At 30.4% G+C, this 27,515-nt stretch overlaps 3 protein-coding genes and 1 long non-coding RNA gene across 10 annotated transcripts; 1 reads left to right on the forward strand and 3 right to left on the reverse strand.

Annotated features, from left to right (window-relative positions):
- Window positions 1–236: 236 nt before the first annotated feature.
- On the reverse strand, window positions 237–6,017 carry LOC105669238 (valine--tRNA ligase, mitochondrial-like). Of its 3 annotated transcripts, none has more exons than XM_012362087.2 (16): window positions 5,876–6,017; window positions 5,104–5,335; window positions 4,459–4,705; window positions 4,127–4,355; window positions 3,783–3,962; window positions 3,544–3,668; window positions 3,068–3,342; window positions 2,706–2,988; window positions 2,484–2,606; window positions 2,280–2,387; window positions 2,003–2,162; window positions 1,515–1,804; window positions 1,119–1,334; window positions 848–959; window positions 505–737; window positions 237–420 (listed from the first exon to the last, which is right to left on the reverse strand). In XM_012362087.2, the coding sequence occupies exons 1-16, from the start codon at window positions 5,991–5,993 to the stop codon at window positions 367–369; spliced, it is 2,985 nt and encodes a 994-aa protein (XP_012217510.2). In that variant the 5' UTR covers window positions 5,994–6,017; the 3' UTR covers window positions 237–366. The 3 variants fall into 3 exon arrangements, with proteins under 3 accessions (XP_012217510.2, XP_067209559.1, XP_012217511.2); XM_067353458.1 differs by having other exon boundaries at window positions 237–434; XM_012362088.2 differs by lacking the exon at window positions 5,876–6,017 and having other exon boundaries at window positions 4,459–4,748; window positions 5,104–5,244.
- Window positions 6,016–13,321, reverse strand: spn-E (spindle E). Its single transcript, XM_012362086.2, has 12 exons — window positions 13,062–13,321; window positions 12,579–12,876; window positions 11,736–12,193; window positions 11,172–11,532; window positions 10,728–10,891; window positions 9,723–10,365; window positions 9,302–9,648; window positions 8,926–9,138; window positions 8,173–8,853; window positions 7,493–7,945; window positions 6,966–7,309; window positions 6,016–6,880 (listed from the first exon to the last, which is right to left on the reverse strand). The coding sequence occupies exons 1-12, from the start codon at window positions 13,161–13,163 to the stop codon at window positions 6,736–6,738; spliced, it is 4,209 nt and encodes a 1,402-aa protein (XP_012217509.1). The 5' UTR covers window positions 13,164–13,321; the 3' UTR covers window positions 6,016–6,735.
- Window positions 13,322–13,736: 415 nt separating this feature from the next.
- Window positions 13,737–27,511, forward strand: LOC105669257 (SIN3-HDAC complex-associated factor). 5 transcript variants are annotated; one of them, XM_067353461.1, is made up of 7 exons: window positions 13,737–13,853; window positions 18,476–18,578; window positions 18,700–18,853; window positions 19,174–19,342; window positions 19,709–19,868; window positions 20,264–20,648; window positions 23,579–27,511. In XM_067353461.1, exons 1-7 carry the CDS (start codon window positions 13,757–13,759, stop codon window positions 23,582–23,584), a joined length of 1,074 nt encoding a protein of 357 aa, XP_067209562.1. In that variant the 5' UTR covers window positions 13,737–13,756; the 3' UTR covers window positions 23,585–27,511. The 5 variants fall into 5 exon arrangements, with proteins under 5 accessions (XP_067209562.1, XP_012217545.2, XP_067209565.1 ...); XM_012362122.2 differs by having other exon boundaries at window positions 20,264–27,511; XM_067353464.1 differs by lacking the exon at window positions 13,737–13,853 and adding an exon at window positions 16,320–16,460 and having other exon boundaries at window positions 20,264–27,511.
- Window positions 15,127–16,879, reverse strand: LOC136999419 (uncharacterized). The gene is made up of 3 exons (XR_010889799.1): window positions 16,722–16,879; window positions 16,203–16,406; window positions 15,127–15,355 (listed from the first exon to the last, which is right to left on the reverse strand). It is a non-coding gene; the product is annotated as an uncharacterized lncRNA (long non-coding RNA).
- Window positions 27,512–27,515: the final 4 nt, after the last annotated feature.

A 27,515-nucleotide genomic window follows, 5' to 3' on the forward strand; every position in this document is an offset into this window, starting at 1 on the left:
ACTATAAGCAATCGTAGCACCATGTGGCGGAATACATCAGAACTAAAAAAACTTTTAACTGAATTTAATTTAACTGTTTCATTTTTATTACATGTCAAATTAAATATTAGAATTAATTAGAATGTTTTTTGTAACATCTGTGTAATCTGCAGTTTTAGTAGTAGCAAATTGTGAAAATTTTTTTACGAGTTAGAACTGCTTAAAACGCAGAATAGAATAATGACTTGCGGAAGACGTTATATTTTTTGTAAAAACAATTTTATTGGTAATTACATTACTGCGTTATTAAATGCAATTATGTCCATCGATGAGACATGTATGAAAGCTACAAATCACGTATATGTATCTAACACAGATTTTCTTTTTTCATTTTTCCTTTCTTGCAATGTTTGTTCTAACTTGTTTCAACACCGAAGCATCCTAAAAATAAATACCTATTACATTAATATAATTCTTTGTTACATATATTTATTAAAATAATAAAATATCCATTTCTTTACTTACTGTAACTGCAAAGAGCAACAAACAATCATCTGTATATCTATATCGGATGGTATAAACGCCGCTATTAGAATTATTGTCACTGCCTGTCACTGTCGTTACCTTATTAAAATTGCTGTCATTCATTGATTCCACCAAGTGAATGGGCACATTCCAGATTCTACTAACTCCTTTGATCATATTCACATTTTCTTGATAAAAATTATAATCGCACAAGTTGTTGACCAAGATATTAACTGTGCAAGTGATAATAGGAGTATTAATTTTGCTAATTTTGACCTGACTTAAACTATAAATTATTTAACTAATACAAAAGCTTTTATTTTACCATTTTATTAAAACTCACCTTCCGGATTTGATTTCTTGCTCACGTTCGCCATGCAGCTTCTGATTACGTTTATCAAATTTACAAGTTCACGCATTTTTTTCTCTAATGTAACATCTCTTAGATGCGCAGACTGTTAAAAAATAGAAATAAAATTAATAAAAATAAATTCTTATTTAATTATGTGTACAAAAAGTGTTTAGAAGAGAAAAAAATAATTTTATATACGCAACGCACACATAAGTTCACACATTCAAAAAAGTAATAATATAATCCATATTATTTATAATACCTCATATGGCATAGGATAGGCCATCTCGAGCAATGAAGAAACCGGATTGAATCTTGGGAGACCTTTCTTGGCAAGTCTTGTATATAAATCATCTGCTAAATAGGGTGTGATAGGCGCAAGGATACGTAGTGATATCTCCAGACATTTCACCAAAGTGTCGGAATGACTGGCCTCCATAACGGTATCGCCGCTTTTGAAGCCGAATTTCGTACCTTCCTATATTCAAAAAAAAAGAAAATATACATATAAATAAGTATTTATAACCTGGAATATCTTGCACGTTTCATAAATAGTTTTTGTTTCTTATTCTAATGTCGACTATAGTCAGACAAATACGTACAGTAAAAAGTAATGAGAATATGTGCAAGAAGTGAAAATAATATGGCATTATCGTACCACGTAAAAATCGCAAAACTCATGATGTAGAAACTGACGAATCGCGGCGACCGCCTTATGAAAGTTTCGTGTCGTGAATGCATCGTTCACTGTTTCTACCATCCATGATAATCGACTCAGAATCCATCGATCCAAAGTGGTCAGATTTTTTTCATCGTTTTCGTATTGTTGTTGCTGGTCCTCTTCGCTGCACTTTGTCATTAATAATACGTACTTGCTTGCCTGCCAGATCTTATTACACAGATATTTGCTCGTTCGACAATCATCGACATCAAAACTGATGGTGCGATCTGTAGAGAAAAACAAAACAAAAAATTATAAAATATCAGTTAATTATATCAATCTTTCTACAATTTTCTCAAACTCCTACATTTTTTAAAATTCTTAAATCTAAAATTTTTGTATTTGTAAAATTATTTAAAAAGTTAAGGCTTAAATTTCTTTGAATTTTTATAATCCTTTATATTCTTAAAATTCTCATTTTTTACTTGTAATATTGCGAGCGCATAATGACAGCCTCAAGGCATCAGCGCCACAATCTGGTATTCCCATGGGAAAGGATTTCATATTCACACGTAGCGTTCGTTGTAATTCTTCATCGCTGAGAATGCCTGCCCTGTGACTGCTCTTTGCTTGTGCATTCAATTCCTGCATCAAAATTCTTTTAATTTTAATATTTAAATAATTAAAATTATAAAACATTAATTTAAAAAAAATAAATTATTTAAAAATAGCTCAATTATTGCAAGTTCAAAAAATACTCACTTCTAAAGTACAGCCATTGATAATGTTTTCCGGTGAGATGACATTGCCTGAACTCTTAGACATTTTTTTGCCATTAGCGTCGCACAAAACACCGTGAAGAAGAACCTCCTACACACACATAACACAGTTATATTATCGCTTTTTAAACATTTATATTAAAATTATATATCATAAAATACATATATGAATAATTTATTGTTGCACCTTGAATGGCAAACAATGTGTCAACTCTAGACCCAGCATCACCATCCTCGCAACCCAAAAACCAAGGATATCATGGCCAGTTTCCATCAGTGTTAATGGATAATGTTTTGCCATGTCCTCTGTCTGCAAAATATACAATAAAAGATGTAGAAAATTGTATCTAAGATAAATAATCAAAAAATAAACTTAAAAATTATATAAAGTAATATTAAAAATGTTAACCTGTTTTGGCCAGCCTAGCGTAGCAAACGGTACAATCGCTGAGGAGAACCATGTATCAAGAACATCGGGGTCCTGATGTATCTTCACTGTGTCCCCATATCTCTCATGCGCCCAAGAACGCGCCTCTTCCTCAGATCGTGCAACTATCCATGAAGTGGATTTACTGCTGGTGAAGGAAACATCACCGTTGCCATCACTATCGTCGTTATTATCGACATCGTGATTAATAAAATATGCCGGAATGCGGTGACCCCACCACAACTGCCTCGATACGCACCAATCCCTAAAAAAGATCCCTTTCTCACTAAAATATAAATTAGATACTTATTTGCATATTTTTGATAATTAAAGATTAATTTTACCTAGCATTATCAAGCCAGTTGTGCCATAATTGTTCGTGAATGTCGCCGTCGCTCGGATTGATTCTCAATTTGCCATCCTTCATGGCCTCATGTGCCCGTTTGGCCATTGCTGTACACCGCACGAACCACTGTTCCTTCAGCAGATATTCGACTATGTCGTACGTGCGTGAGCATCGTGGCAAAATCATTTGATGATTGTCCTCCACGCTTCTCACCAAGCCTCGCGTAGACAGCTCATTTACCAGTTTCTCTCGCGTGATAAATCTTGGCAACCCCTACGTGAGTACATTATTATTATTTATTATAATAATTAAACAAATAGATGAGAAGACAAATAAATCGATAAATAAATAATTAAAAAATATATTAACCTATTCTTTAGTACAAATAAAATTAATAAAAATTAAGATAATTTTAAAAAAAGAATCAACTGTATGTACGTGTGTGTAAACCATTTTTTCCATAAAATCGCATACCTTGAATTCTTTACACATGTCCGTCATATTGCCATCTTCGCCGATAACATTGATAACTGGCAAGTTATGTTTTTTAGCAATGTTGTAATCTAAGCGATCGTGTGCTGGTGTAATTTTCATTGCACCTGCAAAAAAAATCATTTTTTATTACAAATTTTATTATTTTCTTGCGTATATACTATTAGAATAAGTAAAAATTAGAGTAAATGTTTCTAATTCTATTTTTTATATATGTTTACCGGTGCCAAATTCCTTCTTGACTGAGGAATCAGCTATAACAGGTATAAAGGTTTCCCTTACGGGATGAAAAACATGTCGACCGATGTATCTCGAATATCTCTCATCATCTGGATGCACAGTGATTGCTACATCCCCAAAAACTGTCTCCGGCCTAGTTGTTGCAACTACCAATTCTTCCTCTGCAAAAACAAAACTTAATAAGTTTGCTAGAGACATAAAACTGTAGAAAAACAGTGATGCAATTATGAAGAATAGAATCTTTTGCAACAAAATCGGAATACACGGTATGTATATCTACATACACATTTTTAATATCGTAATTTTTTTTAGTACTTATTCTCACTCGAATCTCTGATAGGATAAGCTAGCTTAAACAGTTGGCCAACGGTGACCTTGACGTCGTAGCCGGGTAATTGAAGCCGCGTCTTGCCGTTCACCACGAAATCTTCAACTTCAATCTCCGAAATGGTGCTGCGTAACGCCGGCGACCAGTTGACGAGATCTTTGCCTCTGTATAACAGATTGCTCTCGTTTAGCCGGACAAACGTTTCCATTACCGCTGTGCTATGATTCTACAAGAGCAACGTCATGATAAATATATGAGTTTGATAATAATATAGTGACACAACATATACACACAATAACAGAAATATACAATATATGTATAGATATTACTTGATCAATAGTAAAATATTCTTTGTCCCAGTCGAGTGTGGCACCAAGAGTTTTCAGTTGTTGATTGATGACCATAGCTTTCTCCTTCTTCCATTCCCAGAGTAGTTGTGTGAACTCGGCGCGGCCTATGTCATGTCGCGTGATATTTCGCGTATGCTGAAGAGTACGTTCCACTACCGCTTGTGTTGCAATCCCTGCATGGTCCAAACCTGGTATCCATAACACGGGATGCCCCTTCATTCTGTGCCTATGTGTATGCATATGAGCAATACACAGTGTGAGAGAAAAATCTATAATATAACGGTAAATTTATCTATAATAAATATAAAGTTTTAAAAATACAATAATGTAATAACAAACATAGAAATAAGATTATAGTACAATCAGGTACCAAGAACCTGATTTGATAATTTATGACTTGGTTTATTTTAGATTGATGGTGAAATAATAAAAAAACAAATGTATATCAATACATCAATTAAATAACAACAAAAATACAAAATATCTATTACTTAAGCATAGTAAATGACTGTGTCCATGTTCTCATGTAATCTATTATTCAATATTTTTATATTGTTGATTTATCTGAGTTATATATTTATGTCTATTAAACTACCGGATATTTAAGTAAATATTTGCACTAACCATCTAGCAAGAACATCCTGAATCGTAGCGGTAAGTGCATGACCCAGATGTAAGACTCCTGTGATATTAGGTGGTGGTAAAACCATAGTAAAGGGCTCATTTTTTTCTTTTATCTTCTGTTTGTTACTACTTGTCCTTGTCCTTGTATTAGAAGCTGCAAAATACTTATTACTCTGCCAAACATTATACCAGTCTCGTTCCACATCCTTCGGTTTGAATATCGCAGGAAAATCTATATTTGCAAATTTTAACAATAAAGATATTATTTTTCTCTTAATTTATAGTCTCTTTAATTTCTAGTTGATAATTTTCTATTATATCTCAATTAATATTTTACTTTCACTAATGTAAAAAAAATTAAGATAACTTTTATTCTAGGCAAGAAATTTTCTTTTTTTTGTCTAGACTAGAGAAAATAGCATTACATATTTACAACTAAAAACCTTAATTTCAATTACAGCTGCTCTGATTAATCTTAAGTATATTTTTTCTTAAAAAAAATATCAACATAAATCATTTGTTGCAATTTTCCAATTTTCAGTATCATATATTTTTGAAGCTAACAATAAATCACAAATTTAAATTCTAGATATATAACGCATATAATACTGCATTTAAAAAAAGTTTAATATATTACTGAATTATATTAATTTTTAATATTATTAAGAATAGATTTTCTTTCACGAAACAAGTTAAAATCGATCATTAATGAATGTTTGCAGATTTGCATAAAAAGAAGAATGTAAAGTATTTATAAATATGAAGAATTTACCTGATAATTTTTTATTATTACATAGTTTTGTTATGATTTCAGTAGATGTGCTATAACATAATTTTTTACAGAAAAAATTCACATGCACAAAAGGGCAATTGTTCAATGAACGTTGCATAGCTTGATGCTATTTGGGAAAATTCGAACCGTAATAAGAAACAAACAAAACTTCGACAAATTAATATGTTTGTTCATATAGCTATTGCATAGCTACATATATACATGTTTGTTGTTTTTCACATAACAAATATCATTTCTACCCGCGTGCGAATGCATGACATAATCTTAACCTAATCCTTAATCAATCTTAACCTTAGTTTTTCACGCATGTGTGGAAAATCGAGTTTTGCACAGTGCTGCCAGATTTGAGACGCATATTCCCTCCCTCATGCTGCTTATTGCTTGCGTCTCAAATCTGGCGTCACTGATTATGCGACAACTGTTTTTTTAACTATTTCGAAAGAAAATGGGCATTTTCTAGGATATCTTTAAGAGACTGCATTTAGCTTCTAATTATTTCTTTATTTGTATTAATAACAAGTGTCTCAGTTTCATAAAAAAAAAAAAAAAAAAAAAAACATTCTATCAGAATTTTGCATTTAACATAACAAATAATATTAACATTTATAAAATGCATAATCTCTTTTAACTAAATAAAAAAATATTTTAATCTCTTTTTTTGATTCACTTATAATTATTCCCTATTATCTATATTGTAAACTTACTTACTATTGAACTACTTAATTAAATGAATAAATCATTAAATATTATATGAATTGTTAACATAAATTTAAATAATACTTTACTTTACTTCATTATTGCGAATAATTAGTATATTAATAATAATCTGCAATTTTTATTTAATTCCGTTTAGCTATTAACAACGTTTCCTCATTTTTCCTGTGTTGTTCTGAACAAAGATGACCACGCAACTCCAATAGACCAAATGTTTCTACTTCGCATAACTTGCAGAAAGCGGTAACATTTCTCGCCTTTTGTACATCTCTATCGAAAAATAAAGGAAATAAATATGTGTATATAGCTATGTATAGCTATATATATTGGTAATATATAAAAATTGTTTACATACTCGCAAGCGAGACGCTGCAAATCCGAGAGGTTCTTAAATATTTCTTCCGTCTTTTCATCCTTCTCAAGCAGTGCTAACACTTTATGCAGCGGATATATATCACATTCTCTTGTCGTTTCATTAGTGGGTGGTAAAAAGAATGATTTGTTGTAGCGATTCCAATTCTTAGAAAAATAATCATTATTGTCGTCAATCAGTGGATTTAGCAATTTTCTTTGTCTGTCTCTTAATTCGAGCAAAATACGCTGGAGTCTATTCTGACAGTTTATAATATGATCATTAAAATCGTGGGAATCGTTGTGTAGTTGCATGCCTTCATTTATCCAATAACGCAGTTTATTTATCTGTGAAATAAAGGTGTATAAATTGCTCATCAATATTAATTTTCTGCTCTTATTGTGATAATAATACGAAAACAATATTGTTTGACTATAATAAAAATAATAAAAGAATATAACAGTAAACATTGTAATCTCTAATAATAAAACTAATGAAGTAATCGATAAGGAAGTAAACGTTCGACATACCTCATTCATATCGTCAATAAAAATTTCTACGTCAAATAGAATTTCTATATCGTGATCAGGAAACATAGCTTGCCCGGTAGAATTATCCATCGGGCCCAAACCACACAAGGCTCCTGTGTAGTAAGTTTTCCGGGAGTTGCATCTCAACTCCATGCGCGGCGCAAAACAAAGCACAAGTAATGTCGCGAGTCCGGGAATATTTGGTAAGAATGTTGTGTTTCTTAGAATTAAGTAGTCATTGGATCCTTGACTAACGGTCTGAGCGACCAAAAGACGCCTCGATTGATCGGGATCATCATCCAAGAGAACGGAATTCACGGAATTTAGTTCTACGTTGATCTTTTTTGATCTTCCCGCGAATGTTAGTTGAGTCATTTCTATTTCCAAGGGAGAGTGTGGGCCTTGGAGTATTACGCTAAAGTCGCAGTCTTCTTCTTTGGGTGGTTCAGGATACTAAAATTCATCAGAAATAATATAAGTACATTTTTACATATACATTAAACACACATGTGCGCGCGCGCGTAGTTGACATAAGAAAGATATGCACATTGCATGCATTTTCTCTGCAAATTATTATAAATTATTTTAAATTATTTGGTTTATTAGTTATTAGTTATTTGATGTTGTCAAATTATGTTACTAAATAAAATTCTCATATTAAAATCAATTACTTTACTTACTTTTAATAAGTGATCTTTATCATATTGTTCCTCTTCGTAAAACTCTTTCTCCTCTGTCGACATCGCAGAGATATTATTAATATTCGTCCTTACTTCATGATTATAGTTCGATAAATAATTTTCTTCTTTCCTCACTGCATATCCTTTCTCAATCAAGTCTTCGTTAATATTAAATTTTTCTTTTCTATCATCAAGAACAATCAATTCTAAATTAATAATACTATCAACAATGGAATAAATCTTTCCAAAAATTTGCTGACTTTTTTTAACTTGTGTTCCAAAATAACTTTTTGAAATTTTCGACCATCGACCGTAAGGATTAATTTGATTTGCAGGTCGCAGACAAGCCAAACTGCAACGAAACGCTAAACAAGGAATTTTTGAAATTTCGACGTCATCGATTTCTCTTAGATCGCTAAATCGTATTCGGGAAGAGAATCCGTGATCAATGAAAAAAATATCGATTAATTCTTCGCTTATTGAGGTAAATTCCTCTATTATGGCTCGGTGATAAATGAAAGAATTGTCCTTTTCCATCGGAGCGGCGATTATAGTTGAGATATTGGAAAGAGAAATAAGTTTTTTCAAAGGATGCTCATTGAGTTTTCTTTCAATAAATTGTAGTTTTTCGTAAGTGGCATCGTCATTAAGGATCGACCAGAAATATCCAGGACTAATAATCTAAAAGTATTAATTATATAAAAATCTAAATTTATATTATTTACAAGATAATGAAAATTTAGATAAACTTACGGTTGATATAAATAAAGGTATGAAAGTCACATCAAGCTGCGGCAATTCAGGCCTGATTTTAAGAATATTAATCTCAGTTTTCTTCACACCTCTTTGAAAGAAAAGCCTCCGTTCAAATCTGTGAAGATCATGATGCCTCGCTATTTCATTTGCTTTTTTTGTATTTAACAATTTTATCGCAAATGGCACATTGCATTGCTTCATTTTGACAGCCTAATAAAAAAATATAATAATTAATATTCCAAATATTGTAATAGTGTTATTTTATAATTTTTTTTCTTTTTTGCCTTCGTAATTTATTTAATTTAAAGCTTTTACGAGCAATTATTATATATTTATATGCTACGTGCTTCATTTATATTGTGCAAATAATTACCTGATAGACAAAATTTGATATATTATAAAGGTTTTCATCATTGACTGTCGATTTCTTCTCGCGAAATTGTACGTAAACGCGTGTCGATTTATCAAAAGATACTGCTATTTGTTTTTCTGGGATTCCTTGATACTTAGAGAAAATCTTCTGAATTTTTTGAGCATACAAATATCCCGGTTGATCCATTGGCCAACCTCGTAGATATACTGTTTTTATAGGATCGGCAGCACCCAAACATTTTGTGATATTTTCTTTAAAATCTTCAACATTTCCTGAACGTTTAATAAAATAATTAGGATAGAATGCTCCTGCGAGAATAACTTGAAGCACGAAGTCACGATCCATAGCTAAAAATAATAAAGAGTTAAATAATAGAGTTAAAAATTAATAAAACTAATTTAAAAACATGATTAAAATGTACCTTGCCAGACGACTTTATTAACTCCGACACTCTCAGTGATGCCTAATCGCTGCAATCTACAAGTAATTTCATTCACCATAACGTCTAATTCGCGTAGAACCTTTGCCTGGATCCCGTTTCTCTGAGCCCATTGTATTTCGGCATGATAACTGCTTAATCGACGGTTTGCTTTTTCATTTTGCCATGCTTTATAAACATGTAGAATGGCGATACAATCGCTATCGGTATTACGAGCCCATTTTCTCCGATTACTATAAGAAGAGACGCTAGGATGACACGACGTGTTAAAAATATCCTTAACGGCCATGCTAGCTCCTAGAATAATAGCGTCTCGTAAAACTCCGAAAACATGACCCAGCATGATTAATTTCGAAATTCGAATGTTGATGGGAAGAAACGCCATTATTCTGCCGAGATCAGTTAATTTTCCGTCATACGGCTGGAAAGAGTTATCCTTATTTACTAAAGCACCGACTTCTTTGAGGGTCATAATAGTAGTCGCCAAATTGAAAAGAGGCGGCGGATCAAGCGAAAGAGAAAGAAGCACACGTGGCTCATCAAGATCAAGAATCTTGGCACGGAGAACGGCAGTAGTGAGAGGAGCATGCATTATTTCTGGAGTGCTCTCATTGTTCAACATATCCTGTAAATTTTATATAAAGCATTAATCGATAAATGTTACATAAGAAAAATTTTCGCATTGTATATAAAGAAAATATTGCGACATTTTCTATAATTTTATAAAACATTCTTATAATGTAAATTATATAAAAACACTAAAAACTCTTAACACAAAATAATCCTTTAAATTTATTACTGAAATTTATTGAATGTAATCTTAAATCTGAAATTTGATATGCAATAGTAAAATAATTTTATGCAAATTTAATGAAAAAGAATATAATAATACTCAATCTTGATTCTTTGTAGTGATATTTTCGATAGTGCATATACATAGATTATAAGTCATTATAAATAAGCTCGTACAACTCACTTATTACTTACGTAAAACGCTTTTGGTACTAATCTATAAACTCTGCCATCCATCACACGACCTGTACGACCAGCTCGTTGCTCACAGTTGGCTTTACTTGCCCAATTAAGTTCCAAACTTTCGTAATGAGTGACAGGATCAACTTTAAGCCTCTTCACGAGACAGAAATCTATCACTACAAATTATAAACATGTATTAAATTATAATTATATTATGTATTAACTATTTTTTATTTATCAATAATCAATTATATACACACATATATATATATATATATATATATATATATATTAAAATATCTAATTTTATATATATATATATATATATATATATATCACTCTTATTAGACATTATTTTAATACTTTTACTTTTAATATTTATTTCTCTTTGCTGTTAAACTGTAATTGTCTTCCTTTCTCAAAAATTATAATGTAATTAATAAAAATTTTATTTACCATATTTTACATCCGGTACAGTAATACTACTTTCAGCAATATTTGTGGAAAGTATGATGCGTCTATGATCTTTTGGCGGTTTAAGAAAAATAAGATGCTGCTCATCACTAGAAATAAATGAATGCAAAATCAGCAGGTCCCACAATTTATCTTCATGATAAACCGACGACAGATAATTATATAATTCTTGAATTTCATAAATTCCTGGTAAAAATATAAGAACAGCGTGTCTCGTAAAAGATGAATCTGAGTCTTCCTCATTGTCATTTCTATCAATTTCATCTAGAGCATTAATGATAAGCGAGCAAAAGTTAATCATCACTTCAGTGATTTTTGGTTCATTAGCAAACACTTTTGGTATCTGTAAAATACATAAATCTATTGTCACACAATTACATAAATTACACAAATTTTATTTATTAATACTTTATGTTAATACTTTCGCAGTGTTTATTACATGTTATGTTTTACTTGTATTTTGTATCCAATTAAATATAGTGAGCATAGTCAAAAAATTTCCTTATTATATTATATTATTTATATCTTTTTATAATTTATACTCACCACTCCTAAATTTTTTATCTCGTCCAAGTAATACGTACAAATCTTAAAAGTTTTGTTTTCCTTAATCTTGATAGTTGGTGCAGGGATCAAATTATTTCCTACTCGACTGGAAAAATACTTTGCAAATCGCGTTTCATTGATCGTTGCTGACATTAGAATAACTTTGACTTGTCTTGAATTTGTTTGTAACAATTTTCTAACAACTAATAAAAGAAAGTCCAAATTTTGATCACGCTCATGAATTTCATCTAATATGACATGAGTAAAATTAAACATATGCTTCTGATGAATCAGATGCTGAAGAAGAATCTCAGTAGTGCAATAAATTAAACGAGTCTCAGATGAGACTTCCTTCTGCATACCTACTTGGTAGCCTACAAGGCTACCAAGAGGCCATCCTCCCTCTTGACTCACTCTTTTAGCAATATTTATTGCAGCTATTCTTCTCGGTTGGGTAACTAAAAAATATAAAAAACAAGATGTAATTTTAATTGGTAAAAATTATAATATACTACCAAAACTTATTAGCATTAATAGTTAACATTTATTATAAGAATTATTAATGTTAATATTATCAGTACATAAATAACTCAAAATTACTACTACTAAGTACATTACTCCTAATAAAATATTAGTAAATTATCAATTAGATTCAAAAAATTACCAAAACTTGTATAAAACAATTATAATTTAGTTTAATATTCCTGCACATAATAAATTAATATTTTAAGAAAAGTAAAAAAAGTAAAGACATATTTGTAATAAGAAAAACTTTGATACAACATATAAGAACTTTACTTTGATCATTCTATTCACTTGTAACAAACTGATTTACAAATGTACCTATAATGTTGCAGTTGATCCTTTTCTTCATACTAGCGTTAAGAATGAGTTGTGGAATTTGAGTAGTCTTTCCACAACCAGTTGGTCCTTTAATGACAACTACAGAATTTGTTTCGATTTGTGATAGTATATCTCCTGTAGAAAAAATGGAAAAATTTTTGGACTGCGAATTGTAACTAAAATTGGACTTTTGATACACTTTTGCTAGATCCTTCACATAGAGCTCTTGCATATTATCTTCTAATCCTTGTAACTTTTCAGTGAATTGAGATTCTTTTCTATCTCTGCTATTTATAAACTGTAAAAATAACACAAAACATATTAAATCAACTTATTATAAGTAAAACAATTTTACTTAACTTTAATATTAATCTTACACTATGAGTTAACACATATTGTTATACATAATAATATATAAACTGAAATAACATATTACTATAAAAAATATATTAAAAATAAATAAGAAATTATATAAATTTCTACCTTTAAACATTTTTCAGCTTCTGCTTCTACATCGTTCATTGCATGAAAAACATCTTCCTTAGATTTAATAGAATAATCGTGTTTTTCATTAAAGGAAGCCATAATGACAAATAATGCTATAGTTTTTATATTAACTGCAAATTATATTAACTTTCTTACATAAAAGAAATATTCTTAGTAATTTAATGAATATATAAACATAACTTGTTCTTCCTTAGCCATTCTTAGCCTGTTGCAGAAACTTTGTTTGAAACAACCACGTCACTCTTGGGCTGCGTTCCGTAAAGAGCATATGCGCGCATGTATCTACAGTATACGTTACGTATACTGTAGATACATGCGCGCATATGCTCTTTACGGAACGCACCCTTAATCGGGTCTGATAACTTCGCAGTTATGAAACTGACCAATCACAGCTTTTCCTCTGAAAAATGAAATGATTGTGATTGGCCAGTTTTATAACTATGAATATTACTAAACTCGATTAAGGTTGACATGTGAACATAGTCATTGAAACATGGATTGGCATAAACTAGTGTAAATCAATATAGATCGCATAAATCGATAAATCCTCCAATGAACCAATCATCTTTCTAATATATATATAGAAAATGCCAATGTAAATTCTCCTTTACATGTATTTTTTGATGAGTTTTGGAATACACAAATTATGAGGATGGTCATGCAATTTTAACATGTTGGCAACACTACATACGTGCACAGCGCGAAGAGCGTGCGCAAAACGAGCTCATCTTAAAAGTGTCCGGCCGCCACTGTCATCTATCTCAAGAGGTAAGTGCCTGGCATTTTCACAACAGTCTATTAAGGAAAATCCAATAAAATTGCAGTGCGAGCACGGCCGTGGTAACGCGTCGTGTGAAATTGTTGTAAAGTACAATAGTGTCACATGCCAATACACGCCATATGACTAGCAAATATGTTCGCGACAGCCGCCGCGTCGTGCGGTCTTTGCGTTGCGCGTCTCACCTGGTCTTATCATGACGACTTCACGCGACGCATTACCGCACCACGGCTCTAGCAATAACCGTCACATGCTGTTTTTCTTCTGTCATGCGAAACTTATTGCGAATGCTACTGTCTGCCGTTCTCTCTCTTTCTCTTGTGGTTATGGCGCGATTTCTCCATTCACGTCAGTGAGATAAACGCCGATTTTCTCATGGCATCATCATATTTATCGCGATCTGAAACTACCTACGGCTATATGTAAGTGTACAGCATAATTTCGTAGTTGTTTATCATATAAACAACTTGTATGTTGTGTTGTATCATACCGCGCCTGTGAGCGTCACAACCATCACCTGTCATGGCGCGCGTCGTCCATACGGCTTGTCCGAGACACGGTGAATTTACGTCTGTTCGTTGCACTTTATCTGATTTCCTTCGAATTTTATTTTCTCATGTTTTTTTCTTCGATACTAGACAAACAAAAGTAACGCATAATAGTTGTGTCCATTTATTTAGAATATAATGGCACAACTCAGCGTAGCTAAAAGAACGGTTAGTCGTTAAATTGACAACTTAACCTAACTCAAATCTTAACCTGTCTATCTACCAACGCAGACATGGTTTAAAATAATGATAGTATAGATTATTTGTCTCAGATTCGAAGTTTAAGATTTATTTCAATATATAATCAAAGACAAAGAACTAGATAAGGCAGAAGTCAAAAGATTTCAATATTAAATTAAAACCATCCATCTTATTGAGAAAAACAATAAACTCGGAAAAATGTGTGATAAGTAAATGCATAATAAATGTGGTATTGTCAACAAGTTGTCGGTTTAACGCGGTTAGATCGTGCTATGGACACGCGCGCGCGCGCGTGTGCATTATACACATACATATGCGGCACGATATATATATGATTGTCACGCAATGGCGACCACCACGCACCATGTTACCAATTGCATTCGCGTACGATCTTTTGCGCGTCATGTTACCAGTCGCGTTTGCCCTCTCGCGCGTCGTGGATTACGTGCAACGAGGGGAAACTGCATTAACAATTTTTGCGCATGCGCAATTGCAATTATTGAACACTGCGCTAGTTTCTTTTCATGAGAGATCAATTTGCAACTGTGATTGAAGGATTATAAGGCACAACACGTCAGTTTGGAAGTACATATTGAATATGTATGTCATCAATTTGCTTACAATAATTGAATATAGTTTATTCTCTAATTAATTTTATCAGAAGAAGAAATGGCATAGTCATATAAACTTGTTATGAATATACATCATCATCTATCATATCTTGAATCAATTTTTTGAGGCAGCTAAAAACAAAAGATTTTGGAGTCAAGAGTCCATATAATTGAATTGAAGGTATAATTTGAACAATAAGTTTAATTCGATATACGAATTTGCAGTAAAAATCGATTATGGAGACAAAAATGAGTAAGAAAGAAACAAAAAAGAAATGATGAACACAATGTAGAAAACAGTGGTAGCATGTCGACAAAACACGGATGAGCTAAAAATAGCACAAAGCACAAAACAGAGTGCAACGTGCGGATTATTATGCGAGGCGCGACGCGTTCTCAAAATAACGTCGCTTTTTTTTATATGCTCGTATTTCTTTTCAACAAAATTCGTATAACGAAAGCTTTAAACTTAAAAATTTGCGTAACTCAATTTTCTCACAAAATTAAAGATAATTAATATAATTTTAAATCGTAAATAAATATGATTTTAATATAAAATATCTAGAAATACAAATAATTTATGATTTAAATACACAACTAATCGATAATTATCAATTGACAATTCTTGCGATTGTCTTATCTCAGACTGAGATACTTTGTAAGCATATTACACATACTACACAAGCTTGGCTGTCGAGAGCTCAGACAACCTTGATTAATGATTGAAAATACACTAGCAGAGTTTATGGAAAAACAAGCTTCTATCCTTCTCCAAAACCGCACATTTTTTTCTCACGGTAAAATCAAATCAAATTGAATTAAAAATCGAACTTCATTAAACTTTATAAATAAATCCAAACTTTAATATTACGAAAATAAACATACTACAAAGTTTCAGATAACATATAGTTATTTCCAAAAAAACAATTCGGATGCAAATGCTCCAAATTTGCATGTATTTTACTCTCAATACTCTAACCTTGTTATTCGAAAGTGTTGCATAGCGATGGATACGTGTACAAATGTACGTGCACATCGCCAAGAGTGGTTCTGAAGGAAAACGAGTTTGTTACGAGTGCATATCTCCATGTCTTTCTCGCTATCAGCCAATCGAGATTGTGGATTCTGCCACACCCCCCGCTCAGTCTCCGTTGGGTGGCTGTTTGGTCATGACGTCGCTGACCTGCTTTTGAAATTCGGTAAACAAGATCTCGCGAGAGAGCCAGCAAACTACTTGGTAATAATATATATATAATATGAATAAAAGTAAACAAATCGCTTAGTACGAATTACTAAAAATGATTAAAAAGATAACTGCGTATCACACAATATCCGATTATTAGCATTTTCAAATGAGGATTAATATTGTCGAAAAATTGGAAAAAGGTGTATAGAAGTGATAATTAACGAATTATGAATTTTGAAGTAAAATATATATTTATGAATGTTACTTCTGTTTTAAAAAAATAATATTAAATAAATAAATGTGAATACGCACGTGAATAGATAAAATGGTTTGTCCTCCCAGATTGATCAAATTTTATTGTAGAAGACGAGCAGAGTAAAATTTAGCGGATAAGATAATTTTATCCAGTTATTTTGAGAATGAACTTCTCTTAATTTGTGCAACAAGAAATTTTATTTGCGCAGAACATAATCGGTAATGGCACTGGACATTGAAGAAAAGAATGGAGGGGAAGAAAGAATTTGGAGACGCAGTGATGCGGAGTGAAGTTATCGCAGGGACAGGAGGGGGATTAGCATCGCGTGTATACGTATCTTTTATAAGTCTATGATCGGTGGTGGAAAGAAAGGGGAAGATGCGCATGCGTATATCACTTGACGACGTTTTCCGGTGCGCGCGTAGCACAGCCACGCTTCTCCATGTTGTACGCGCGTCACGTCGGTTGCTGAGCTTGATATCGTAAACAAGCGCACGTTATAGCGCTAAGTTTCTTTTGGGAAGTCTATTGGTTATTGGAAATAAGTTTCCAATCACTGAGAAAAGGCAAGTGAAACGGTACTGCTTTATCTTAAGAAAAATAGATTGTCTCTTTTATTTGGGGAACAAGTAGCTAAATTGAATTGGCATTGTTTTTGATATATTTGATAACATTTGCTTTTCGATATCAACAGTGTTAATTTTGTTTTATAGAAAGTAAGGTGAAAGAGTGCTGCTGTGTCCTAAAAGGACACATCCATTTAAAAAAATAAGTGGCCGAATTGAAACGGCGTCACTTTGACACATCTGGGACCTTTTTGCTTTTATCATTAACAGTGCGATTCGGAAAAAAAGAATATTATAAAAAGGAAGGTGAAGGAGCGTTGTTGCATCTCCAAAAAGGACTAATACTTATTTTGGAAAGAGAACTTCTGTTGAGTCGGCATTGGTTTGGACATATTTGGCAAAAGTGCTCTTCGCTTTTGACTTTAACAGTATTAATACTCGAAAAAAGGGGGATTAAGAAACTGAAAGCTGTGTGTCGAAAAATATTTGCATTTTATAAGAAGAAAAACAAGTGACTGTTCCGGCGTCGGTTGTAATACATTTGGCAACAGTGTTTTTCGCCGACATAGTATTGGCTTCCAGTCACGAGATTTTCGAATCTCGAATTCATCGGTGTCTTCAACGAAACATGACGCTAGTCGCAAGTGCGCTCAATAAAATTAGCGGTCATTGTGATAATATTGATACATACGTGATATTATTTTCGTATTTGTTGCTACGGCCATATTTTTTGGACACTTCATCCACATCTTTGTTACTTCGTGAACTTCAGGCATGTTCAATTTCAAGTATCAAGTTTAGTGTTTGCATACTATGTAATTTTGTGGTGTTTTATAAAATGTGTAAAATTTGCAGAAAATCTATTCTTATAAATTATTTATATTTATGAGAAATGTTAATTTTATAAAATTTTACACATATATTTTTGTTGTATATTTAATTAACATCAAGTTTTCATTATTTTACAAATTTCAACTTTAATTACAAAAACTAAAATATTATGGAAAAGAGAAAAAATAAACTAAAATATAGATATGATCAAATTATAGGGAAAAATTTACATATATTCTACAATTAGCCAGAAATCTATAATACAATTTACAAAAAGTTATGCATATATGTATGTATATAATAACAAATGCTGTTATTTATATTATAAAAGATATAATATTTTACAAAAACTTATTGATATATTTACATTGTTACATGGTCTAATGTATTTATCTGCTTTTTTTAAATTGCAGAAACGATAGTGACTTATCCAGCAGGCAGGATGTTCAGTTTTCATAAACCAAAGGTGTATCGATCTAGTACGGGCTGCTGCATTTGTAAAGCTAAATCTAGCAGGTAGAAATAATTTCATAAATATTTATTCATGTATTTACACATGCATTTATACACAGCACATATTTACCCACAATTAATATTAATTTTAATTTTATAAAAATTGTTATAAATTTTTTTACAGCTCAAGATTTACAGACAGCAAAAAGTATGAGGATGATTTTATGCCATGTTTTCAACTCGAGGAAAGGCGTAGTGGGGAAATATGCAATGCATGTGTACTTCTAGTAAAGAGATTTAAGAAACTGCCTCCAGGAAGCAATCGACACTGGAGACATGTAAGTCTTCTAATTACTATTGACAAATTATTAGGCTATCAATATTAACATTAAATTTTAATGATACAAAATTATATAAATTAAGAATAATGTTTCAATAATCAATAATGAATTGAAAATATTATTGATGTTAGTTTAATAAAAAAAAAGTACATTATTTGCAATAATTTTGTTTTGTAAATAATACATCTTTTTCTGCTATAAAAAGGCCTTATTTGAAAAGGTTTAAAATATTACACAATATAAAAACAATATAATTCTATAATTCTATAATTATATAATAAATTATTTTTATCCATAAGAAAAAAATTTGTTTACAGGTTGTGGACGCGCGCGCCGGTCCTGGAATCAAATCGCTAACAAAATTTAAAGCAAAAAATAAAAGGAAGCTTAAAGATAAACCTGACAAATTTATCAAGAAGAAACATACATATATAAAAACAGAAGCCGATCGAGAACAAAGTCCGGCGATGAGCGATGATTTGACTGGTTAGTTATAAGTTTGTGATTAAAAATAAGATTTTATTTATAAATTATTTATGATACATATAAAGAGCAAAATTACACTTCTTTGTCTGTATTAAAATACGAGAATTATATTTTAGATATCTCTGATTTTTACAAATATAAGTAAACAAATTATTTCGAAAAAATTGGAGGAATATTATAAACAAATCTTGTAAAATTTAAAAGAAAAAGTCAAATTTTCTTATTAGTAGCGAAAACAACACTTTTTATAAGAATATAATAAAATGCAGTAAAAGATTAATATTGATATATTAATGGTTTATAATAAAAATAATAATAAATATGACCGTTGATATTAATATCTATTTCAATTTTTTATTATTGCAGAAGATTACAGATTAACAGACAGTAAAGCTTCAAGTAGATCGGAAAGCGCTTCCGATGATGAAGACGTTGGCACAAATGAGAAACAATTGGATCTTGCTTCTGAAGATCAAGATATGACAGAAGACGATTCTAATTTCATTGATCTATCATACTACAAAAGGTAACATCAAGATCAGCTTTTACAGATTATTTAAATATATAATATGAAAAACTTTAATAACTTAAATAACATAAAAATTTTTAGAAATTTTATATAAATTGTTTAAAAATTTTGAAATTAAAAACATTAAGTAACATAAGTTTGAAGAACATGGAAAAAAATATGATAAATTTTAGAGATTCTAGGAATTTTAAAAGTAAATTTGAAAAATTTTAACATCTTAAAAATATTGTAAATTTTGTAAAAACGTTGCATAGAACTGGAATTTTTGAGAATATAACATTTTATGTATAATAACTCAATATTTTTATTTGTTTTTGTGTTTTTGATATCTATTATATTTTATATCAATTTTTTTTCAATCTTTGCATTTATTATAGATTTTTATTTCACAGGCAAATGATCTGTTGCGGAAGCATTTTCAAGGGTGCCTATGGTGAGGTAATAATGTGTCCTCCTTTTCTCAAACCTTGCACTTTGCTCACCAGGCAGCTCGTTACTTCTTTGACATCTGCCAGTCCTATTCATAGTTCCGCATCCGCCAGTCCTGCTCATAGTGTTGAATCTACATCATCAAGTCCAGAAACAAATTCTAAACAAAGTACCAAGACCTTCAGTGATTCGTCATCCGATTCCGGTTACGACGAGTCTTCCAATCAGTACGAGAGCAAGATAGCGAAGAACGTCCAGGTCAAAGAGGATGTGGAGATGATGGAGGAGGCTGTGAGACCCATTGAGCTAGATCAGTTATCTAGCTGCAAATCATTGCAAGTCGTCAAGGTTACTAATCAATCACTCCAGTCGATCTCCAATTAATGTCGGCCCTTTGTAGAGGGTTAATTTATTCTTTTCCTTCTGAGAAAACACACACGCATAAATATGTACATACATATACAAGATATCCATAAGAACCGTTAGATAATTTTTTTACTTACAACTTTTAATTAGAATTGCAATTTAAAAGTCTAGTTTTTTCTCTCTCTTGGTAAAAATTTTTAATTTTTAATCTAAAATTTTTAGTTTAAAATGATTTCTTCTGGCTATTTAAGTTGTAAGATAATCTCTTAATCGCAATGTGGTTAAAACTTCAATTAAAAAAATTTTTACTTTGAAAGATTTTAAAAAATTTTTCTTTAAAAGATTAAATTTTTTTTTTGTTTTTTTTTTTTTTTTTTTTTTAATTCTAAGATACATGGAAGCATTATTTATATTCTATTTTGGCAACATTTACTTATCTAAATTATTTTAATTCTTAAATGTTACTTTATACTTTTAAGCCTTACACTATATGTTCATTAAAATCTTATAATTTCGCAGAACATAATTTTTTTCAAAATGAATATATTTTGATATCTTTTCAATTTATCGCGGAACAAATGGATTATCCTGTATATATAGATAGATTTAAGCTTAGATTAATTAAGTGTATCATCCCCTGAAGTGCAGCAAAATAGCTCCGGAAAGGTTTAGATCTTCATTTTGAAGATTCAAATGCCATTTGGATGCAATTTATCGTGTTAAGAATAATTCGTTAAGTTTTGCGATGAACTGACGTAAACCGCCGCTTCTCGAGCCAATATAATCTTTAAGTCTTAAAGTTTAGCAATATAAACACATCAAAGTACTGTGATGATATTGTAAAGTGAGAGGCGCTCACAGATTTCTTACGCCGATTTGAGCTGGCGGTTTACGCTCTCGCCTTTTTAACACGTCAAGTGCCACCACTTAAGGGGAAAGACGTAAACAGAATGTGCTGGAACAATCAAAGATAGTAAAAAAAGTTGCAATAAAATAATGAAGTAAATGTTGACTTTGATTGAAAGTCTAATTTGTGAAGATAGTTATTGAATCGTTGGATACAAAATATCGGATTTCGAGAGATTCAACTTTCCATAGAATTCTCTTTAATATTTTTAAGTTTTCTACATTAAATCAGATTGAAATTATGATAATGGCTTATTCTAAGAAGTATAAAAAAAGTACCGAATCTTTTCTGTTGTATGTTTTATTTTTTTTTTTAGGAATTATCTTAAAATTTTGGATGTCATTTTATTATGCCTAACGATTTAATAATTTAACACTTGACTATAACAATATATAGAGTAAAACGTTGAAATTTCAGTATTTTTACGAAGAAAAATTAATGAAAAAGGTTGATTGTTAAGAAAAACATTCTATGATTGTTGCGGAACACTCTGTACAAGCTTCCAAGCTGCCAATCTATTCTCGTCTGGGTCCAAAAGAGGAAGATAAAGAGGAAAGAGGCGAGTTTCTGCATTTACTTCCGGATCACTGCGCTCCATGACGTAAATTAATTAATAGCGGTCATCGACGACCCAGGTCGATAGCAATAAATACAAATGTTCATAGAGCGGGGCGACTGATGAGATCCATTTTTAGTCTGTATTTAGACAGTATTAGTAGAAAGATGTCGGAAATATAGATAGAAAAGTTAAAAGTGGCAATCAGATTGGCAAACTGGACCAGCGAATTTTTGTTCGGTATAGTTAATATTTTAGAAGATATAATACTTAGATATATTTCTATAGATAAGCAGAGATGAATAAGAGGAGAGAAAGGGGTAAATACTAAAGTAAAAACTGTTGGTTCCTAGTTAACAAAGAAGAGATGGGCACGCTTTGCATGTTTAGCGCAAAGTTTGTTCAATCCTCATTTGATATGGAATATTTTAAACAATCTTTTCATCATCTACGAATTTTTGCACTATCAGTGCCACCTTAGAGTCCATTTCTTTTTTCTAGAAGAAAGATAAACTGCAAAGAAAGATTGACTTCAAATTACTTGAAAAGTCCAGATGTGAAATTGTTTTACTAGAATTTGAGCTCATATTCAAACAGAGGTCCATACATAGAGTATTGTACAAACGAAGAGAGGATAGTCGAAGATTGTTAATTGACTTAAAAATGAAAAACAATTCTTTAAAAATTAGAAAAATTTCAAGTCGACAAAATAATTACAATTTTTTAGGGCTGTTTTTCGCTTCTGATTAAAATTCTTTAATTATGAACATTTATGTTTTATATTGAATGCTATAATAACGATAATAACGATAATAAAAATAATTATCCATAATTGAAAAATTTTAATTTACATCATTTGCGACTATTCTCTTGACATATGTTAGCGCTAAACGCGGGAGGGAAAGACGGGCTAAAAAATGTACAAGCCGAGTACCTGCTGAGAACAAGCCGTAACTGTGATCGTGGGGTTGTTTTCAGAATTCTTTCCGCTCTAATTTCACGCACAATGGAAAAAGAAAATCAACCATTCGACGAAATTCGAGTATAATTCGAGATAATGTGTCTGTTGCAATAAATTAAAATTATTTAGTTCTGTTTAATATATTATGTTGATCAAGTTTGCTGAGATTTTCTATCTTAGTTAATTAATTTAAAGGGAATATAGATAATATAAAGAAATGAATAGATCAACCTAATATTTAAACAGATTCGTTAAAATCTGGAGTTATATAGCTATAGAAGCGAAGATCTATGTAATCACATTTAAGTGAGCCGAGAATTGATAGACCGTGAAATTAAACATCCGTAGAATGATTAGTTTTTCACAGTGTATTAAGGATTCATTTTGTTCAATCATTCTTTTAAAGTGATACATATTGCTTATTTACAGTGATATATGAAATATTTGAATACTCAGAAATGCAGTATATTTTTGTTATTTATGTGCAGGGATAAACCACGGACTTATAAATTATTATATTTGGAAAGAGGAAAAAAGGGAAATATAATGACTCCCAGCTGAAAAGTTGGATCTGATCTGAATGCGAAAGTAAGAAATGTGCAATACACATTGTCGATCCCGTCCAGCATTAAGTGAGTCATTATTTTTTTTATTTTTTGTCTTATTCGACAAGATATGAAATCTCGAGCTGTTCTCGAAAAATTCTTCCAACAATATAATAATCAAATTTTCGAGTTTTGACGGCGTTACTTGCTTATAACGGTAGACCCAAAAACAGTGGTTATTTTAAAATTAATAAATTAAAATTAGAATATTAAATTAAATTTGAAAATATTATATTAAATATGTTAGAGTCGAAATTTTTTTATATTAACTAAAATTTTAAATAATTTATATAAAATTAAAAAAGAAATTAAAATTAAAGATAATGTATATAATCGCCGGCGATTATATACATTAAATTATATGTTGAGAATCTCCTGGAATATAAATTTTTGGATCTACCGTTGAGTTTAACCGTCATCGGAAAAATCGGGGAAGGCTCGTTTTGCCCATTGAATTTGCGAAGGCTTATCGACAATCGTATAATAATATAACAAGGAAACGATAACAGTTTTTTCATAATCAAACATCGAAAAGTCTGATCTATCGAAGGACGATGCGCATTGATCGCCTTTTCCCGCGATAGATCGTATTTGTACATTTTTTGTATGATCTCTACGATTTCTTTTACTGTGAGATATAATATTGATAATTATTATATCATCTTATTATGATTTATCATAGTTAATATGCGCGACAATCGAAGCTGAATCATATAGCAAACTTAAATTGAAATTTATGTTTAACAATGTTTTCATAAGTCTGAAAAACTTGGCAAAGTTCTTAAAAAATTCAGTGCTATGATTCCGTTTCGATGGAAAAAACGAAAATCGTCTCTTTTATTTATTTATTTCATTAATCGACATGGAACTAAGTTTAATATTCCTTTTTTCTATGTATATTTATACATATTGTATACACATATATTTTTATACGGATTAATGATCTTCGTGATTTCTTTAACACGTAATTTTTTTAACACTGCCAGGAAACAAAACGCGTGGTTATCAGCGAGAGATAATCAGCGAAATGGCAATGGCTTGCAATATGTCATGGAAATTATTTATTCTTTGTCTCTTAAGTAATCAATCAACAATAATTGATATAAATTATTTAATATAAGCTATTTAATTGACATTAATTGATTAATATTAATAAATATTGTCAACATATTTCAATGATACCAATAGAATTGATATTAATCAATTAATATTAATTATTAGTTAATATTAAACAGATATTGAACTAGAGAAGAAATTGCAAAGCGATTTTACATTTAAATACGGTGTGATAAATGACGTATCAATACGATAATAGAAAAATATCCGAGTATATTCAATGTAATACTCGAGTTTTAAAGGAATGAAGCAAAAACAATTAGATTGTAAATTAAAAATTTATTGAGTAGATTATATGAGAGTGTATAATATTGTATAAAAATACACAAGTACATGATACAAAATTTACAATAGAAAGATACAGGATAATATATAATAAATATACATAACGTACAATAATGATAGAAAAATAGGAAAGTTATATTACTATCGCGGTGACAACTGTAAAAGGAGCAAAAGATCAACAGAGTTATTTAAATTAAAAATATCTTTGCAATTGTAAAATTTCTGCAAAATTATACAAAAATTTCAACTAGTTTCTTAAATTGTAAAATTCCTACATAAGTAATTTTACATTTTAAGATATTTTAAGATTTTAATATGACTAACTGTTGAGAGTTACAATTGCACTTCAGACTTATTGCAAAAATAATAATTTTGCAGCAAAGAATATTATATTAATAACACATTCTAAAAAACGCGTGTCAGCTCCTTGTCAGTAGTTGATCCGTCGATATCGATTCATCAATTTACAATAAATCTAATCATTACTTTAACCAACAAATTCTTGGCATCTCAAGATAGTAAGCGTTCAATTCTTTTCACTTTTATATGATTAATAACTAATTCGCGAGAACACACGCAACAATGGCAATCATTATCGTCAAGAATAAAAAATTCTCGAATTGAAGTTTATACTAGATTGATAAAGAAATTTGCACGTTTTAGTTTCTTTCTAATCTAAATTTTTTTATCAATCTGAATAGACGAAATGTAAATGATAAATGAATGAATGTTTATCATAATAATAGATAAACCGGATCGTGTTCAAGCAAAATTTTTGATACATGCATTTTCTATAAATATTTGTAAAAAAAATTGCATATTTATCATAATAGAATATTCGCTGTAAAATGAAATAAAAAAAGCGCGTGTTCTCGCGGTACAAATTAATTAATAATAATCTAAGGACGGAGGATCTAATCGAATAATGATTTATTCGAAGGTGTAGCAATACGATTTATATCTCTCAAGTTTTTGCAAAAGTTTCGGGATTTTGAGACTTTTATATATTATAAACTTTAATAGCGGAAGAATATTTATAGAAGTAATGAACTTAGTGGAGTTTAATAAAATAAAAGTGAAATGTTTCATATATAAAGATTTTAAACATTTAATTAGAGGAAATTGTTTTTTATATCTATTTTATTGAAACTATAATTTATTTTAAATTTTATATATTTTTAAAAACTTTTTTAAATTTAAAACAAATTTATTAAAATTTTGTAGATTAAATAGTTAACAATATTAATATAAATTTAGTAAATCTGATTTTTTTCATATATATATAACATGATATTTATAACAAAGATTTTTTTTTTAATTCTCTTGAAGTTATATCAACTTGGAAATTAAGAGAATGCCTGCTCAATTAAAATAAAATAAGAATGGAAAGAAAACAGAAATGCACTATTTGCAATATTAGAAGATATATTTATGTGTTATAAGAGAAAAGATATGAATATATGTATCCTGTTAAGTAAATATATCTTTTAGCAAATAGGGCTAATAAAATTTCTCTTCTCTATTATACTAATACATGAACACAAGAAATGAACTTTCATCGATCTATAATTAGATGATAAAGAAATTATAAAAAAAAGGGAAGTTGAAATTTCTAAATACCTTTGAGACTTTTTATATCTCGGAAACCCGGAAGCTTTTGTAATAAATTTAAGTGAGGATTAAAGATGAAATTTTTGCATAAACACTAAATATAACGATTGTGAGACTGATCAATATATTTAGCAGATAACTTTAATTATGATGATATATATGTATATGAGTGTGTGTGTGTATATATATATATCATCGTAATCTTGATTGTGTGTATGTATGTGAGTATAGTGGACAAGATAATTCGATTAATTAATTATTTGTGCAAATATATCGTGAAGCTCTACCGACGACAAAATCGACGACTGCCGTAGAAATAATATATCACTAATATATTATGTTTATTAAAAAATTCATTCGTTTTTTTTTACAAATAAAGTTAATAATGAAACAAAATGATTATAAATGGAATAATGAAAAACAAGGTCAATAAAAGAAGGAAAAGAAACGAATGAACTTTTGGACTAATCTACTATTATTATCTCGTTATAATTATTATATTGCATATATATATATATATATATATACATATATATATACAGCGCATTTGTATATATGTATGTATGTGTGAAATAATTCTGATCATTGTGTATAATTATGAATATTATATATTGTGTATATTTATAGCAGATATTACGTCGACGATAATCTCGTCGGTTCTCATGGGCCAAAAATCTTTGGAACTTTGGCCGAAATATTTTGTGCAACAGACGGGACGATCGGTCCTTTTTTTATAATAAGGAAGAAATACGCCACCTTGTATCTATGTACAACTTTGTAATAAATCAGTTCATTTATAAATGATTTT

Source organism: Linepithema humile, chromosome 4 (genome assembly GCF_040581485.1).
Source record: "Linepithema humile isolate Giens D197 chromosome 4, Lhum_UNIL_v1.0, whole genome shotgun sequence".
Classification (NCBI taxonomy): Eukaryota; Metazoa; Arthropoda; class Insecta; order Hymenoptera; family Formicidae; genus Linepithema; species Linepithema humile.